The sequence below is a fragment of the Camelina sativa genome, chromosome 15 (assembly GCF_030686135.1).
Source record: "Camelina sativa cultivar CO46 ecotype springtype chromosome 15, ASM3068613v1".
NCBI classification, from domain to species: Eukaryota; Viridiplantae; Streptophyta; class Magnoliopsida; order Brassicales; family Brassicaceae; genus Camelina; species Camelina sativa.
The window spans coordinates 25,222,856-25,237,881 of record NC_141894.1 but is presented as its reverse complement, the minus strand read 5'-3'; the positions used below and the strand labels follow the sequence as shown (position 1 = coordinate 25,237,881).

Here is a 15,026-nt window from a genome sequence, read left to right as displayed (position 1 = left end):
GTTTTTAATTTAGAAATCAGATGTTGAGATGAAAATCTACAATAGTTGAGTAAAAACCCCACAAGTGAAACCAAAAAAATAGACATAAGTCGTGAAAAATAAAGTGAGGCAGGGGAAATTAGGGTTTTCAGTCGTATGTTAGAGGTAGAAGACGAGGATATTCTGGTAATTTTGGGTTCATTAAACCTAAAATCGAACGTGTACGTACATATAAACGTGTACGTACATATGAACGCATACGTACATAACGTTCTTGAGATTAGTGTACGTACATAACGTTCTTTTGCTTAGTGTCCATAAATCCGTTTTAATGAACGATATTATTGTAATTTTGTAGTTATCTTCAACATATCTTCTTCTGCAACCGTAACTAATATTGTCGTTTTTGTTCACCGGAAATGGAACAAGTAAGAGATGTTACTAGATAACAATTAGTATTGTAGAATTGCATCTCAAGATGTTAAGGATTTTAATGGCGCTGTAATCAATATAGCTAATTTGTGCTTCCATTAAACACCAACTGAGTTCTTGCTCGTTCGATCTTAACATTACTAAGTACCTAATTTGTAACATGCAGGTATGCTTAGTACTTCAAGGAATAGGAGAAGCTTGAGCACAGATTCTGAAGCATCAAGTCACTCTCCGTTTCGACAACAACTGCTCTAGTTTGAAGTCTTGTGTTGAAGCCTATAATTTTCTTTACAAGCTCATGTGGGAATCGTCTGAGTCAGTTTTTCTGATACTCTATTGTTAAATAAATGTTTTGGTTTCATAACAATGACTGTTGATGTTCATCTTTCTTGATATGGTATGGAATCCGGTTGAATCGTATTACAATCTATTGATCCCTAATATAACTAAGGACAAACGCTAACGCTGTGTATGTATGTTCCCTCGAAACATCACCTACAAACACTAGGCTTGCGTTCATTCATTGATATTGACACCGTAACTCATTACAAACAACAATCTTTACACACCAAAGAAGAAAAATAAAGAGGAGAATAGAAACATTGCTCAAAACGCCCATCTCAACAGTCGAATCATCGGAGCAAGGTTATCATTAGCAAAATATTTACAAGATCAATAGTACAACCAGCTCTCACTGCAACCACATACAAAAGAGAAACTCTGTAAAGTTCTAACAACATTTGAACCAAAATATGAACAGAGATCACAAAACTTACTCGTCCCGAGCAAGTGAAGCTGATTCAACGATGTGTTCGTCTGGTACTGAAACTGGCTATCGTTCATTAGAACCTGCGGCACATGGTTCTTATTGTTGCCTCCCAACATCTTTTTTAGTGTGTGTATATAAATAGTGTAAAGTATTCAACTTTTGAGTAAGAAACCTGCAGACAAATGAAACTAATGAGCAGAGACGGAGAGACCTACTTAGACTAAACTATCCTAAGTAATACATATAACAATCCAACTAGAGACAAAGCTGAGAAAGTGAGATGTTTTGAGGAAACTATGGTTCAGAACACTGATCAAAGTCCGGATATATTACAAATACTAAGTAGCCAGTAAAAGTTGATTGAATCTTAATCACACGCAGATGATAACGCTAGGGATTTGAGTTGTTAATCTCTACATAGTCAATCAAGTCTAAAGAGATAAATCCTAGAGTATTAAAGTTTACATATTTGATGAAGATTGTATACTCTTTTTGCCTATTATTTGGAGATAAAAACGAGTTACGAACCAGACTGGTTGATCTGATCGTGGTCAAAGATTCAATTCATCTGAATATTTAGGTAACTTACAAAATTAGTCAAAATCTCTGAAACACGGAAACCACATATCAAACTTCAAAGACATATCCAAAAGGATCTTGTAAGAACAAGACATATCTAAAAAAAAGAAAGTTCCTGTAAGGGAGAAGCTTAAAAGAACATATGTTACCTCTTCTTTTAAAGATTGCCCATAAAAAAAAATAATCCGAATTACAATTTGTCAAAATAAATAAATCAAACCCTAGCTTCCTTCAGATCCTGCAAACACACACAAGGAAGAAAAGAAAAAATTATTTATCTTCCTCATCATCAAGATAATTTTTTTTTTGATTCTTTTCATCAACTAGCTTCGGAATAAACAAAAAACTTGTAAAATCGAAGAGAAGCTAGCCAATCAATCAATATAAAAGATTCAGAATCTTAAGAAGAAGAAGATGGGTCTGTTGAATTGTGTGTGAAACGCAGAGAAACAAAAACATCCAAAAATTTAATTTTAATTTAAGTGAAGAAGAAAGAATAAAAAAGGAAAAGAAACCAATGACCCAAAACTGCTCGTTTCTCCACCATTCATCTATGCCCACACCGCTCCATCTCATTTCCAGTATACCCGTAGCAAAAATGGAGAGAGAGAGAGAGAGAGACAGAAACCAAATGCTTGCCAAGTTACTTATCTACAAATAAAACAGCAATTGATACTTACGCCACTTCACTCATCCAGTTAGGGAGTTAAGTTAGATCAGTGAATATCGAAGTAAGAATAAAATAAAAACTAGATCTGAAAGTTTGAGTTCGAGAGAGAAAGTGAATCAAATTAGAAGGAATCAATCTGATGTTTTTTGCCTACCCAAATTTAAGAGAATCCAAAAAAAAGTAATCGATCATTCAAGTTTTTTGTGTTTCTTTCTCTCCAAAATCAAAGACAATTTAAAGTAAGAGATCTCAAGAGCAAGAGCATAAAATCTCAAGTTTTTTTTTTCCAACCAAATTTAATTATAAATGGCATAAACTGTAATAAAACACATAACTCAGATATAGAAGTAATTTGCAAACTTTTATGTGTTATTTGAGTAAGTCGAAAATCTCAACGTGTTAGTCTAGTAATAAACCAACTTTTATGTAATATTCTAGGTAATTTCCCATTAATTTATTATATGTTTTTATTAAAATACTAAACTATGCTTAATAGATCTACTACTACAGTAAAACTTCTACAAATTAATAAGGTTGGGACCATAAAATTTTATTAACTTATAGAGGTTTTAATTTATCGATAAATTAATAATTATTAATTTATCGATAAATTAATAAAAGGGTGAGTTACTAGAATATTGCATAAAAGCTTCCTTATTACAAAAGCAACATACAATTGTTTGTAATGACTAGACTAACACCTTGTACCTATACTACCCCTGAAACTAGTGTTGAGAAAAACATAATTACGGCTAATGCCATTAAGAAAAAAAAAAACATTGGAAGTTGGGACTAAGTCTACCGATCTTTTGATGGTAGATTTATACACGTGGACTGATTAAAGGTGTACGTCAGATATTTTTGGTACACTTAGTTGTAGTCTTGGTACACTTATCGGTCACTGTAGATGGTACACTTAGTTGTAGTGTTGGTACACTTATCGGTGGACGTACATGAAATCGATTCGTTAGATTAAGTTGGTAGAGGAATTTCCCTTTGATGATAGACTTTTGTTTTAAGCGCGTGTAGCGGCAAACGTAACAGGGTGGGAAGATATTTATGGTAGACTAATGGCATGTTGCGACAGATTTATGCGACAGCCTTCTCTCCTTACAGATATTTTTGGTATACTTTGTTTGTTTTTTGAAATAGTTTTCATAGTGTTGTGGTAGGCTTCTTGTCCGTGGTAGATTTAGTAAGCAAGATTGACAGCTGTAAAGTCTTACCAGAATAACACGAATTTGTTTGAGCTGGCAAAGACAGTCGAGCGTTGCGATAGACTTATTGGAAGAAGATCTAAACACCTTTACTGTTCTTCCGATCTATGGTGTTCATGTAATAAAGTTTGTAGCAGATTCATCAATCGTGTTCTGTTTGTCTGCCGGAGCAAACGTCTTTTTCCTACTCAGTTTCTTTAATCTTTGATCTCGGTTCATCCATGGAAGAGCAAGATATCGTATTGGCGTGTGGGAGGTGGAGGGTAGACAAAAAGCGCTGGTTGTTTGATGTTGATACTAGGAAAGGGTGCAGGATTATAGTTGCCGAAAAAGAAACAAAGTTTGAAGACTTTACTGCTATGGTGTACGATGACTTTGGTTTCTGTGAAAGAACTTCCGCGATAAAGTTGAGCTATATGTTAGATAGATATAAAAAAAGCGGATGTTATATGCCACCGGTGATTGTTTCGAATGGTCGGCAGTTTCAAAACTTTCTCAAACAGCATAGGAGTGAACTCATCCGGCTATGCGTTGAGATCGAAGCTAAATCTGGTGAAACCTTGTTCGAGGAAGTTAAACCGAAAACCCCAGAACCAACACCCAAGACCCCTGAAGTCGTTGTAGATGATTTCGTACGCATGGCAGAGGAAATGGGAGAGAAAGATGATGAGTACGAGAGTCGGAAGGAAGACGGTGAAGATAATGTAGGAAATGATCTAGATGAAGATGAAGCAGATGACGAGGACAACAGTAGATTTGATTACTGTGACGACAGCGATGGTGCAAGTTCAGGGGATGAAGACTATCTGCTGTACTCCAACTTCGCCCCGGATGAAGCAGAGGAATCATTGGACGACGGACCTGGGGGTGGGTCTTGTATAGAGGAAAATGTGTGTAACACAGAATCAAATAACCGTACCCGCAAGACTAACTCTGCAACTGATGCAATTGAGAAGGAGGTTCGCAAAATAGAAAACGGAGGTGGTGATATTGCTATGGGGGATAAGTTTGATAGCAAAGAAACATTGGTGGCAAGGTTGAGGGTGCTGAGTGTATTAGATAAATATGATTACAATGCTCGATATTCAACGCCCGTTTTGTTAATCGTTGAGTGTTGGGTAAAAGGTTGTAAATGGAGAATACGGGCTTCAACCATGGGTGATTCGCCGGTGTTTCATATTCGCAGATATTGTCGTGAACATACTTGCTCTGTTACGGAACGATATGGCCGTAGCCGTAATGCTAAACCACCAATCCTAGCTCAATTATACAAGGATTATGTTGGTGGTGTGGGAAGTTCTGTTGTGCCAAATCTTGTTGGGGATGGGCTCAACCTACGATATGGTGTACAGGTTGGCTACTGGAATACTTGAATATGTTTGTTTTATGGTTGGCTCTGTGAGTGTACTTGTTTATAGGGTGTACAAACAGATCCTAGCTTAAGTTTGTTGAGTTTGTCAGAAATTAGTTGATTCTATGGCCTGCACTGCACATATATATAATTCGATCTAGTTGATAGTGTTTAGTGCTGATGTCTTTTACTGACCATTTTCATATAATAGCTTGGCTACTGGAAGGCACATCGTACACTTATAAAGGCGCGAGAGTATGTTAGGGGTACACCTGAAAGTGGATACGCTGAATTACCGGCATATTTATACAGGCTGAGGTCCTCTAATCCGGGGACCCTTACTAGACTGGTCGTTGATGCAGAAGACAGATTCAAGTATGTTTTCATTGCGATTGCTGGATGCATTAAGAGTTTCAGGTATATGCGGAAAGTTGTAGTTGTAGATGGAACCTTTTTGAAAGGTGAATTCAAAGGAACTCTTCTGATAGCGACAACACAAGATGGGAATTTTAATATTTTCCCTCTGGCGTGTGCGGTTGTTGATACAGAGAACGACGTGTCGTGGGAATGGTTCTTTACTCAATTAAGTAGTGTAATTCCTGATGATGAAGAGCTTGCACTGATATCTGACCGGCATAAATCTATTGGTAAAGCTATCGCTAAAGTGTACCCCCTGGCAAGTCGAGGAATCTGCACTTATCATCTTCACAAGAATATTATCCTGAGATTTAGTGGGAGCGAAACATTCCGGCTGGTAAAAAAAGCAGCTGCAGCGTACCGTGTAGTTGATTTCGAATAAATCTTCCAGCAAATTCAAGAAGCGAATCCGCAACTGCATGCTTACTTGGTTCGTGCAGATGTAACCAAGTGGAGCAGGGCGCACTTTCCTGGTGATAGGTACAACTTCACCACGAGCAACATTGCAGAATCGCTAAACAAAGTACTGAATCCTGCCAGAGCCTATCCCATTGTAGAGTTACTAGAAGCTGTTCGGAATATGTTGACACGTTGGTTTGCTACAAGGAGAAAACAAGCTGCCGCAATGCCAACTTTACTCACCAAAGGAGTGGAGAACCTGTTACAGGTGTGACATTCATTAACATATCCATCGATATATATGTTAACGAAAGGCCTGAAAAATGTTAGTGGATATGTTTTGTTGTTTTGGTTATATGAACTTACGCTTTGATTTACTCATAGGCACGTATTGAACAGTCAAGGCGTCTAAAGGTTCAAGAAATTGATGAAGATCGATTTGAAGTAAGTGGTGGTAACTCAACGCATGTTGTCAATCTGAGGTATAAGAGGTGTTCATGTAGGCGTTTTGATCTAGAGAGGATGCCATGCGTACATGCTATCGCAGCCGCATATACGGCCAACGTATCAGTTATAAACCAGCACCATCCATACTTCCGTAGAGACAGCCTCTGCAGTGGGTATGCGGAGGCGATAATGCTGATAGATACATCCTGCATCGTTCCTACTGATATTACACTGTCCAGATGTAAACCGCCTTTTGTTAGGAATCCTCCAGGAAGGCCAAAGATGACGAGGAGGAAGTCTTTTGTCGAGGTTGCGTTGGAGACGAAGCGGCCCCGCAAACAGCATGCTTGTTCTCAGTGTCAACAGGTTGGCCACAACCGTACAACATGTCCAGCTAATACGTAGTGCATGGGCGACAATAGACGTGTTATCTTTAATTGGCATGAGGATAATACTCTTTTTTCGTAAGTGCCAACATAGCTTTTTGTAACATGTTTATGATGGCCCTTTTTAATTTCTAAGCCCACATTTTTGTTTAACTATAATTGTTGGAGAAATTGTTGCCGGCTGCCCTAAATGGGCCTATTACTCGTTTGGGCTTTTTAGAAATCTCAAGCAAACGGTTTTCTGTTTGAATAAGAAGCTTTTTAAAGGGAAATATATCTGTTTGTGGGCTTTATATGGTCCATTAGAGAGGACATAATTCGATGGTTGGATAGTGTTGACATGTTCACTTATCGTAGATAACTATTGTTATGTACGTACATATATTGCGGAGTACTAAATTTTATATTTTGTTGACAAAACATAACCATATATTATCCATAATCAGCGTAACATTGGGTTCATTCAAAAGTACAAACACACCGGGGAAAAAAAAGTTAATAAATTGCATAGATCTGTGCCGGTTCTTTAAATAAATATGGTACACTCCCTGAGTTCTCCCTTTCGCCCATATGGTTCCTTTATTCTCAAGGTACTGCATTCTCCCCTACGTGCTCCATTATATGTTCTATATAGTAACGTCCAGCGTTTTCAGATCTGCGGTAAATATAGAAAGTGTATTAACGTATTTGATAGTAGCAACAAATACAATTAGGTCTTTTAGTAGGAAAACAAAGAGCTTACATCTCCTTGTGATGTTCCATTCCCTCGAAATCTGGTTTTATATAGAACAGCGAAGAGGCGGTTGTGTTGACGAGGCAAGGAGCACCTTCAGAACATTTACAAAATTAGTTGTATATGGTTTCACAAGGCTGGTTTCCTTATCTGATCTATCAAATCGAACATACCTTCGTAGCTTCCAACCTTCCAGAACCGCAAAATACAAAAGACAGGTTCGGATGTAAAAGTAAGATGACACCCGAGTGCTTCCCAAGCATTTATGAAGCGAGCAGCATAATCATCTAGGGCACGACACTTGAGGGTTTCATTCCTACGATTTTCTCTGGTTAATATTGAACGGGAATACGAAATAACTTTAAATGTAAATGTATTGAAGTGTAGATATCCTTTACCTCCCATTCAGTAGGGTGAGGACAACTTCATTGGCCGCATTTGCCCCCTCGAGTAATCTTCTGTCTTCCACCCCAACTACACACCCACAGACATCTGATTCGGGGTAGACACATACTTTAAATGTTACGACCTATGTATTTTGATATGAAATTGTCTACTAACCTATTTATTTAGTATGAGGCCTAAAAACTAGTGATAATCACAAATATATCAATTAGCAAACGTTTTTTAACGTTGTTTCAAACGATTTGTGTAATTGAAAATTGAAGATAAGCGTACCGAATGATATGGGATGGGTAATTCTCCCTCGAGATATATCACCCAAATCTTCGAAACGGAAGTAGTGTTTTTGATTCACCGGTGAGAGCAGGCCCATCGTCGACTCATCAGTAAATTTGATTTGGAAAGGATGATGTGTATTCCTCTCCCTAAGTGTTGGCTGGATGACCTTGAAATTCCTAATTTCATACCAATCACCATCATAGATATACTTCCTCATTTTCTTATAGGTCCCTGGTAAAAACGCCACCTCGATTGTGTCACCCTACAAATTGCATATCAATTGTGTAGAAGACCACTGCGTTGGTTAACAACTTCGTGCAAATATTTTACAAAGCAAAGTGGACTAACCCGTGTATCAGCAAGGAGCAGAACCCGCTTCCAAAAAAACTCAGTAACATACCACGAATTCAAGACCTTCGCTTGGATAATCCAATTCGTTTTTCCTGGTCTAAGATCAGCGATGGCATCAACTCTAAACTCCATGGTTTTTTCTCATAAGATCCTGTTACTCGTGTCTACCCTGGGTTTGGAAAGGAGTCAGGGTGATGCTATTTAAATAAAACAAAACGTCGCGACTCTTCACTTTCTTTGTTTTTCTTCGGGTTTATATTTCAAATTTACTTTAATTCGTAGTTTACATATTAAAAAACCATAATTTAATTGCCGGTCCAACAACATTGGAGGCCCAATGCGAAAAGAAATTGTATTGTTTACTTTTAAATTGTTTTTCTCAGTAAGGCTGATGTAATTTTTGAAATTTTTAAATGGGTCCTCAACTCAAAGTCTAAAAATTGAGGCCTTCTGATGTGCGTTCGAATGGGCTTATTAAATTTGACCGAATGTTGTTTGAGTTTAAGAAATAAACAACAAATCCATACCGAATGGGCTTATTAAAATTGAGGCCCGATACCTTGAAATCATAGGGATGTGAACACTTCCCGACTTCACCAACCGAATGCACAGTAGTAACAAAACAATACATTTCTCGTACCAAACGTAAGGACCCATGTACCCACACACACTTTGTTGTACATACACAATTGGCAGATATATCTATTGTGTATAGTTCTTTTGCAAGATAGAACAGTTACAAAAGGAAAGGAAACAACATCAAGTGGTACATGCTTAAAAATAAGTAGAAGAAAAAACCATTGAAACAAAAGGCCGGATTCAGTCCGCGTAAAGCCTATGACGTAGATATTAGTACTGCGTTTATAACAGAAGGCATTTAGATGAAATGTTTAGGGCGAAACATCTAAAGAGATAATATAACTAAAGGATCTCGGATATAGATTTCGCCAACCACCAAAGGCCGCAATTGTTGCACACCATGTCATAGTCTCGATAGTTGAGAGAGTACAGACCATGCTCCAATAAACACAATTGAGCACATTTCGGAGAAGGGATCAAAGGGGCAATCGGATAGACGAATGTATCCTTGTACGTGTTTTCTCGCGCCGTCTGATATCTACCCAGCAACATGAACAACTCCCTGCCCAAAATCCTTGTTTGAGTTGTATTTAGTTGGTAGTGGTATTCCAAAAACAGGTAAAGATAATGACCCGCCATGTCGAGGTTCCCATGTAACATAGAAAAAAATCCACATGCTAGTGTGGCATCATCTCTTGCGGGTACGTTACGAGTTAGAAGTGCAATACCTCCCTCAATGTCGCTTTCCTCGGCAACAACCCGGAGACCTTCGTAATAGATTGCCTTTTCGTTCCCAGCGTCAAGGCATTTTTCAAAGATACGCCGGTGCATCCCTTCCTCTTTTATTCTACGATTTCGATGATGTAATTTTTGGAACCAAGAAGGATGGCAAGTAATGCTGGAGATGTTAGCATCCTTGAGAACTTGAGGCCTAAGCGCTGTTTTGACTCCTCGAGGTCCTGCCTTGACTATTGGAGCTAGGTAGTTCAAACCATCAACTGCGAGAAACCCGAAGATGATAATCAACATCTCATCTGGTAGATGAGGCATTTTTTGAGACGCAGACGCCATCTTGCTGTGATTTTTCAGTAGGAACTACAACTTGTACAGAAGGGTGTTTGAAGAACACAAAATTTAGGTTGCACTCAGTGGGACTGGTAATTATAATTTATAGAACGCTAACGAGATACGTATTTAGCTAACACCCTACCCGTTTATTGTTGTAATGCGCCGAGACAAACGTCACTTACTACTGTTTAATTAAAACTCGCTGAGATATAAATCACATCACACTGAGATAACACGACTTGGGGGGTAGGAGTTGTCACTTCGTCCAACCTACTGCTGTCATGTCTACCCTAAGTAGAGCCTAGCGGAATTTAAGAGAAATAATTGTCTATGTAGTGTATAACGCATTTGACATCCGTTATTATGGTGGCGCCACGTATATACTAATACGAAATAGAAGAATCTGCGTCAGCGGATATATTTATAATTAATTTGCATAAAGGGGGTTTTGCTCACCCAAACAATAATTGCATAAAGGGAGATAATGCCTGAACTATTCCTTCCCATTCTACGAACACGCAAATTGCAAAATCTAATACGTACAAGGCCTAAAGTATATACTATTGTACGTACACTAAACGTACATTCTCTTGAACGTACACTGAAATTATAAACGTTGTTATTAAACTAATATCTTTCAGGTTGTGTACGTCTTAGTATTATATATAAGTGGTTTTGCAATGGGTAGGTACGAGATTTAGGCACCCAACCTCTTAGTTTTCGTAAACAACATATTAAATAGCGATAGATTCCGCGTTCTTATGAAGGATACAACCTAGGTGTTACATGAACCAAAATGGTAGTACAACAGGGAGACATTGTAAACGGATTTAGTTGCCGTAGAAGGATTCTAGAAGATATAAGAACTGCGTTGAAAACATGATATTCGTTACATATTACGTTTAGGGCGAAACATATTATGAGAAAAGTAACTACAGGATCTCGGACATAGCTTTCGCCAACCACCAGAGGCCGCAATTTCTGCAGCCAATGTCATAATCTTCATAACATTTGTTTTTGAAACCATGCTTCAATAAACACAATCGACCACATTCCGGAGAAGGGATAAAGGGAGCAATAGGATAGACGAATGTGTTCCTGTATGTGTCTACTCGCGCCGTCTGATATCTACACAGCAACCGGAACACCCCCTTGGCCAGAAACCTTGCTCGTTCCGATTTAAGTGGGTAGTGATGTGAATCAAACAGTTGAAGAAAATGTCTAGCCATCTCGCAGTTCCCATCTAACATAGAAAAAAACCCACAAGCGAGTGTCGCTATAGGTTCCGCGGGAACGTTACGAGTTAGGAGTGCGATACCTTGCTTAATGTCTTCCACCTCGGCAACAACCCGGAAACCTTCGAAAAAAATTGCCTGTTTGTTGCTAGCATCTAGGCATTTATTGAAGATACGCCTGTGGATCCCTTCATTTTGGACTCTACCATTTGGGTGATGTGGTGCTTGAAACATCGTCGGATCCCAGCATAAGGTGAAGATGTTAGCATCCTTTAAAACTTGGGGAGAGAGCGCCGTTTCTACACCTCGATGACCTGCCTTCAGTATTGGAGCGAGGTACTCCAAACCATCAACTGCGAGAAAGCCGAGGATTTTAATCAATATTTCATCGGGTATATCAGGCATTTTTTGAGTTGCAGTCGTCATTTTCACTTGAATTTTCTAAAACAATGTTTCGTATGTGTTGCAACTTGTGGAGGGTACTCTAAATAAAGAGAAAGTTCTAGTTTGGAGTTGCAGGGTTTTTAATAATTATGGCAATGAACGGCGACATGCAAAAGTGCGCCTTTTAAGCTTTTTTTTTTTTTTTAAATCCGCGTGATGTTACCAATCAAGACATATTCTGTAGTTTTAGTTTTTTTTGGAAAAGCAAAATTACTGTTGCGGTTTCCAAAACAGTTAACACGTGAACCGCATATACTTGGAGCCCATGAACCGCATATACTTTACCCAACTACCATTTACCTAGCGGTTTCATAAATTCCGCACTGAACAAAGCAATAATTTGATTTTTCTTTTTTGTTTAATACTAATACAAGTTACAAATCCGCACATAATTCGACATAGAGAGAGGTCAAACTATAGCCTAAATACGTAGTAATCATTGTTCCATACGAACCATGTGTGAATATATTATTTGTTCACACCCTTAGTTCACACTGTGACCAGATTTCGTAACTTAGTAATGATTACAAACACATCATGTTAAACATACTCATCAAGACACATCGATGAGATATAAGTCACATCCCTCTACTTACTTGTTAAACAACTCTTCTACGTCTTCCCATATAAGACTTTTGCGGGTATCAATTGTCACATCGTAGTTGCCAACTGGTGTCATGTCTGACAATAGACGTTAAGCTGAGCGGGTAGTGAATAATCGAGATTGAGATAGTAGATTATAGTAGTAGACTTCAAATCCGTAATATGGTTATGACACGTGTATACTAATAGGGGATGTGGGGGATTATATATGGTTATGATGTAAAGAGGCCTAAAATATTCCAACCGGCCCATTAAGATTCTCAAAACGACACTCCATCTATATTGTTAGTGGATGTTTATAAACTCTTAATAATTAGTGGTTTGATATTACCTCGCCATCTTGTCACGCAGTTATATCAAGTATCATTTATATCCATACCAAATACTTCCCCAACCATATCAAACGATTGTATTATAAAATCGTTTGCATTACAATGTGCACATAATACTTTCACTACAAATATGACCAACCCAAATCTTCCTGAAGATCTTTTGGCGCAAATAGCTAAACTAATGGCAGCAAAACACTGGTGGTACATGCAGTCACTCCTACGTTCGGGAAATAGAGGCAAAACTATAGTTTACCGTCGCGACGTCTTGAAAGAGGCAAACATCTTCAACATGTGCAGTGACCCCGATGATATCATGTTTGGTGGTCGACACCGGAAGTTTTTTGAAAGGTGCCTTGATGCGGATAATCTAACGGCCATATATTATGAAGGCCTTCGTCTTGCAACAAAAGATGGGGACATTGAAGGGGCCGTAAATTTACTCCTGCGTAACGTACCAACACATGCCGACGCTACTCTTGCGTCTGCCATGTTGTGCATCTGTAAAGGGTCCGGAGTCCAGGCGGGTCATTTGCTTCAGCTGTTTTCTATAAAACACTACCCACTTGACTCCGAAGAGGTTGGAGATATGTGTGAAGAACTCATCACTGAGCTTATTCACTATGGAGCACCACACAATACAACTTATGGTGTGTTTTTTGACTACCCTGATGATGGGGAAATAACAACTCCTTCGTGCGCACTAAAATGCGCGCTCTCAATGAGGAAGGAAGACGTACTCAATATGGTAGGCCCTTACAAGCATCGTTGCAGGAAATGCACAATCTGGTGGTGCGCTCGCCGAATTAGTCAAATGCTTTGGTAGTTTTATAACGAAACATGTTTGCATTTCCTCGTTTCCGTGTACACCCTATCTCCTATCAATTCTAATTTTAATATTAAACGAAGTATTTTGTCAGCGATGCACCTTTGCAGAATAAGTCAAGCTAATAAAGGTAACCACGAACTTTGTTAGATGTGATAACTGGCTATTAGTTTTAGTAAAACTAATAGTTTATCGAATATCTTATTCTGTACGATACATGGCTAAGACCTACATCAACAGTTACATGCACGTGTAGCTCGAATTGAATATTACCCTTTCATACTTAAAATTGAAACCACTATATTTAATATATAATATAGGGAAATTAACAATGTGTTTGTATCTAATAGTAGTCGTATTTAATGCAATGACATGTTGCTATTTTTAATGCAATGGCCAACTGATTTGACGTCCATATAAGTGAATTTTAATCCATATGACTTGCAGGGTTGTAGATGTCAAATATCAGTTATGTAATTTTACTTATATACGTACACGAGTACCAAAGAACCAACATAGCTTGTTGAATACTTTTGGCGTGGCTAAGAAACATAATTGAATCATTACATTTTTATTAAATATATTCCTATACAATCAGTACATTTTACTGTTAAATACCATCGAATTAATTACCTGTTATAGTAAAAATAAAATTACCACTGTTCTCACTATATATAGATGTGTGTACGTAAGAAGATGTTTTATTCCCTACACACAGCAAATACCATCCACAGCCCATATCGTCTCCAACAAAATAAAAAACAAAAACAAAAACAATGAACACCCCTCCGAACGAGATATTCCTGGCCATCAAGCTGCCAAACCCTACAAGCCTCCTTGTCAATTTTATTCCCGTATCTGTCACTCCTATCCCCGTATTGGTCGAGGCGCTGAACACTGTCGACCTCCAAACTGTTCAACTTCGTCCGTTCATCACGTGGCCACAGTTCATCACTATGGAGTCTAAGTTCAGGCCCTACTTTGAGCTTCTCCTATACAGGGGCCACATCTTAGCGAACTATCTTGAGGGCGTCAGGCTAGCTTCAAACTCCCCCACCTTTGCTGAAGGTATGGCAAAGCTATGCTATTTTGCACCAACGGATCCGTATGCGAATTTTGCTTATGTGCTGTTTGCAACGTTTACCGGCCAAGTGACGGAGGCCGAGGCGTTTGGCAATATTTTCTGGTTCATTGTCCCTCACATGAACACCGCCGTTGAAGTCGCTGGCCTGGTTATGTACCATGTTGCGAACCTCCATCTCGGTGGTCCCCTTTTTGAAGTGAGATCGTCGCCTTCTCTCCTCCACCGCCGTAGGTGTACTTGCAGTAGCTACCTCACCGGGTGTAAGTCCTGTTTTTTCTACTGGTATGCACAGGAGTTGCGCCCGTTCTTTTAAGATCCTATTTTCATGTTTTTATTTTTTTTTGCGGATTAACCTTAGTGATGACGTTTTCAACTAGGTTAATGTATAAATATTATGTACTTGATGGTTGTTTTTTTCTTTTTGGAACCTCGAACCGTTATCCGGTG

The 15,026-nt window shown here is 38.6% G+C and overlaps 1 protein-coding gene and 1 long non-coding RNA gene across 8 annotated transcripts; both read right to left on the bottom strand.

Moving 5' to 3' along the window:
- Positions 1-885: 885 nt before the first annotated feature.
- On the bottom strand, positions 886-2,734 carry LOC104747331 (uncharacterized). Of its 7 annotated transcripts, XR_015582609.1 has the most exons (6): positions 2,584-2,717; positions 2,282-2,410; positions 1,909-1,997; positions 1,709-1,786; positions 1,188-1,352; positions 886-1,105 (listed from the first exon to the last, which is right to left on the bottom strand). It is a non-coding gene; the product is annotated as an uncharacterized LOC104747331 (long non-coding RNA). The 7 variants fall into 7 exon arrangements; XR_015582606.1 differs by lacking the exon at positions 1,709-1,786; XR_015582611.1 differs by lacking the exon at positions 2,282-2,410 and having other exon boundaries at positions 2,584-2,716.
- Positions 2,735-7,231: 4,497 nt separating this feature from the next.
- Positions 7,232-8,543, bottom strand: LOC147927086 (uncharacterized). The gene is made up of 6 exons (XM_087487295.1): positions 8,409-8,543; positions 8,058-8,322; positions 7,778-7,853; positions 7,553-7,707; positions 7,389-7,473; positions 7,232-7,301 (listed from the first exon to the last, which is right to left on the bottom strand). The coding sequence occupies exons 1-6, from the start codon at positions 8,541-8,543 to the stop codon at positions 7,232-7,234; spliced, it is 786 nt and encodes a 261-aa protein (XP_087343421.1).
- Positions 8,544-15,026: the final 6,483 nt, after the last annotated feature.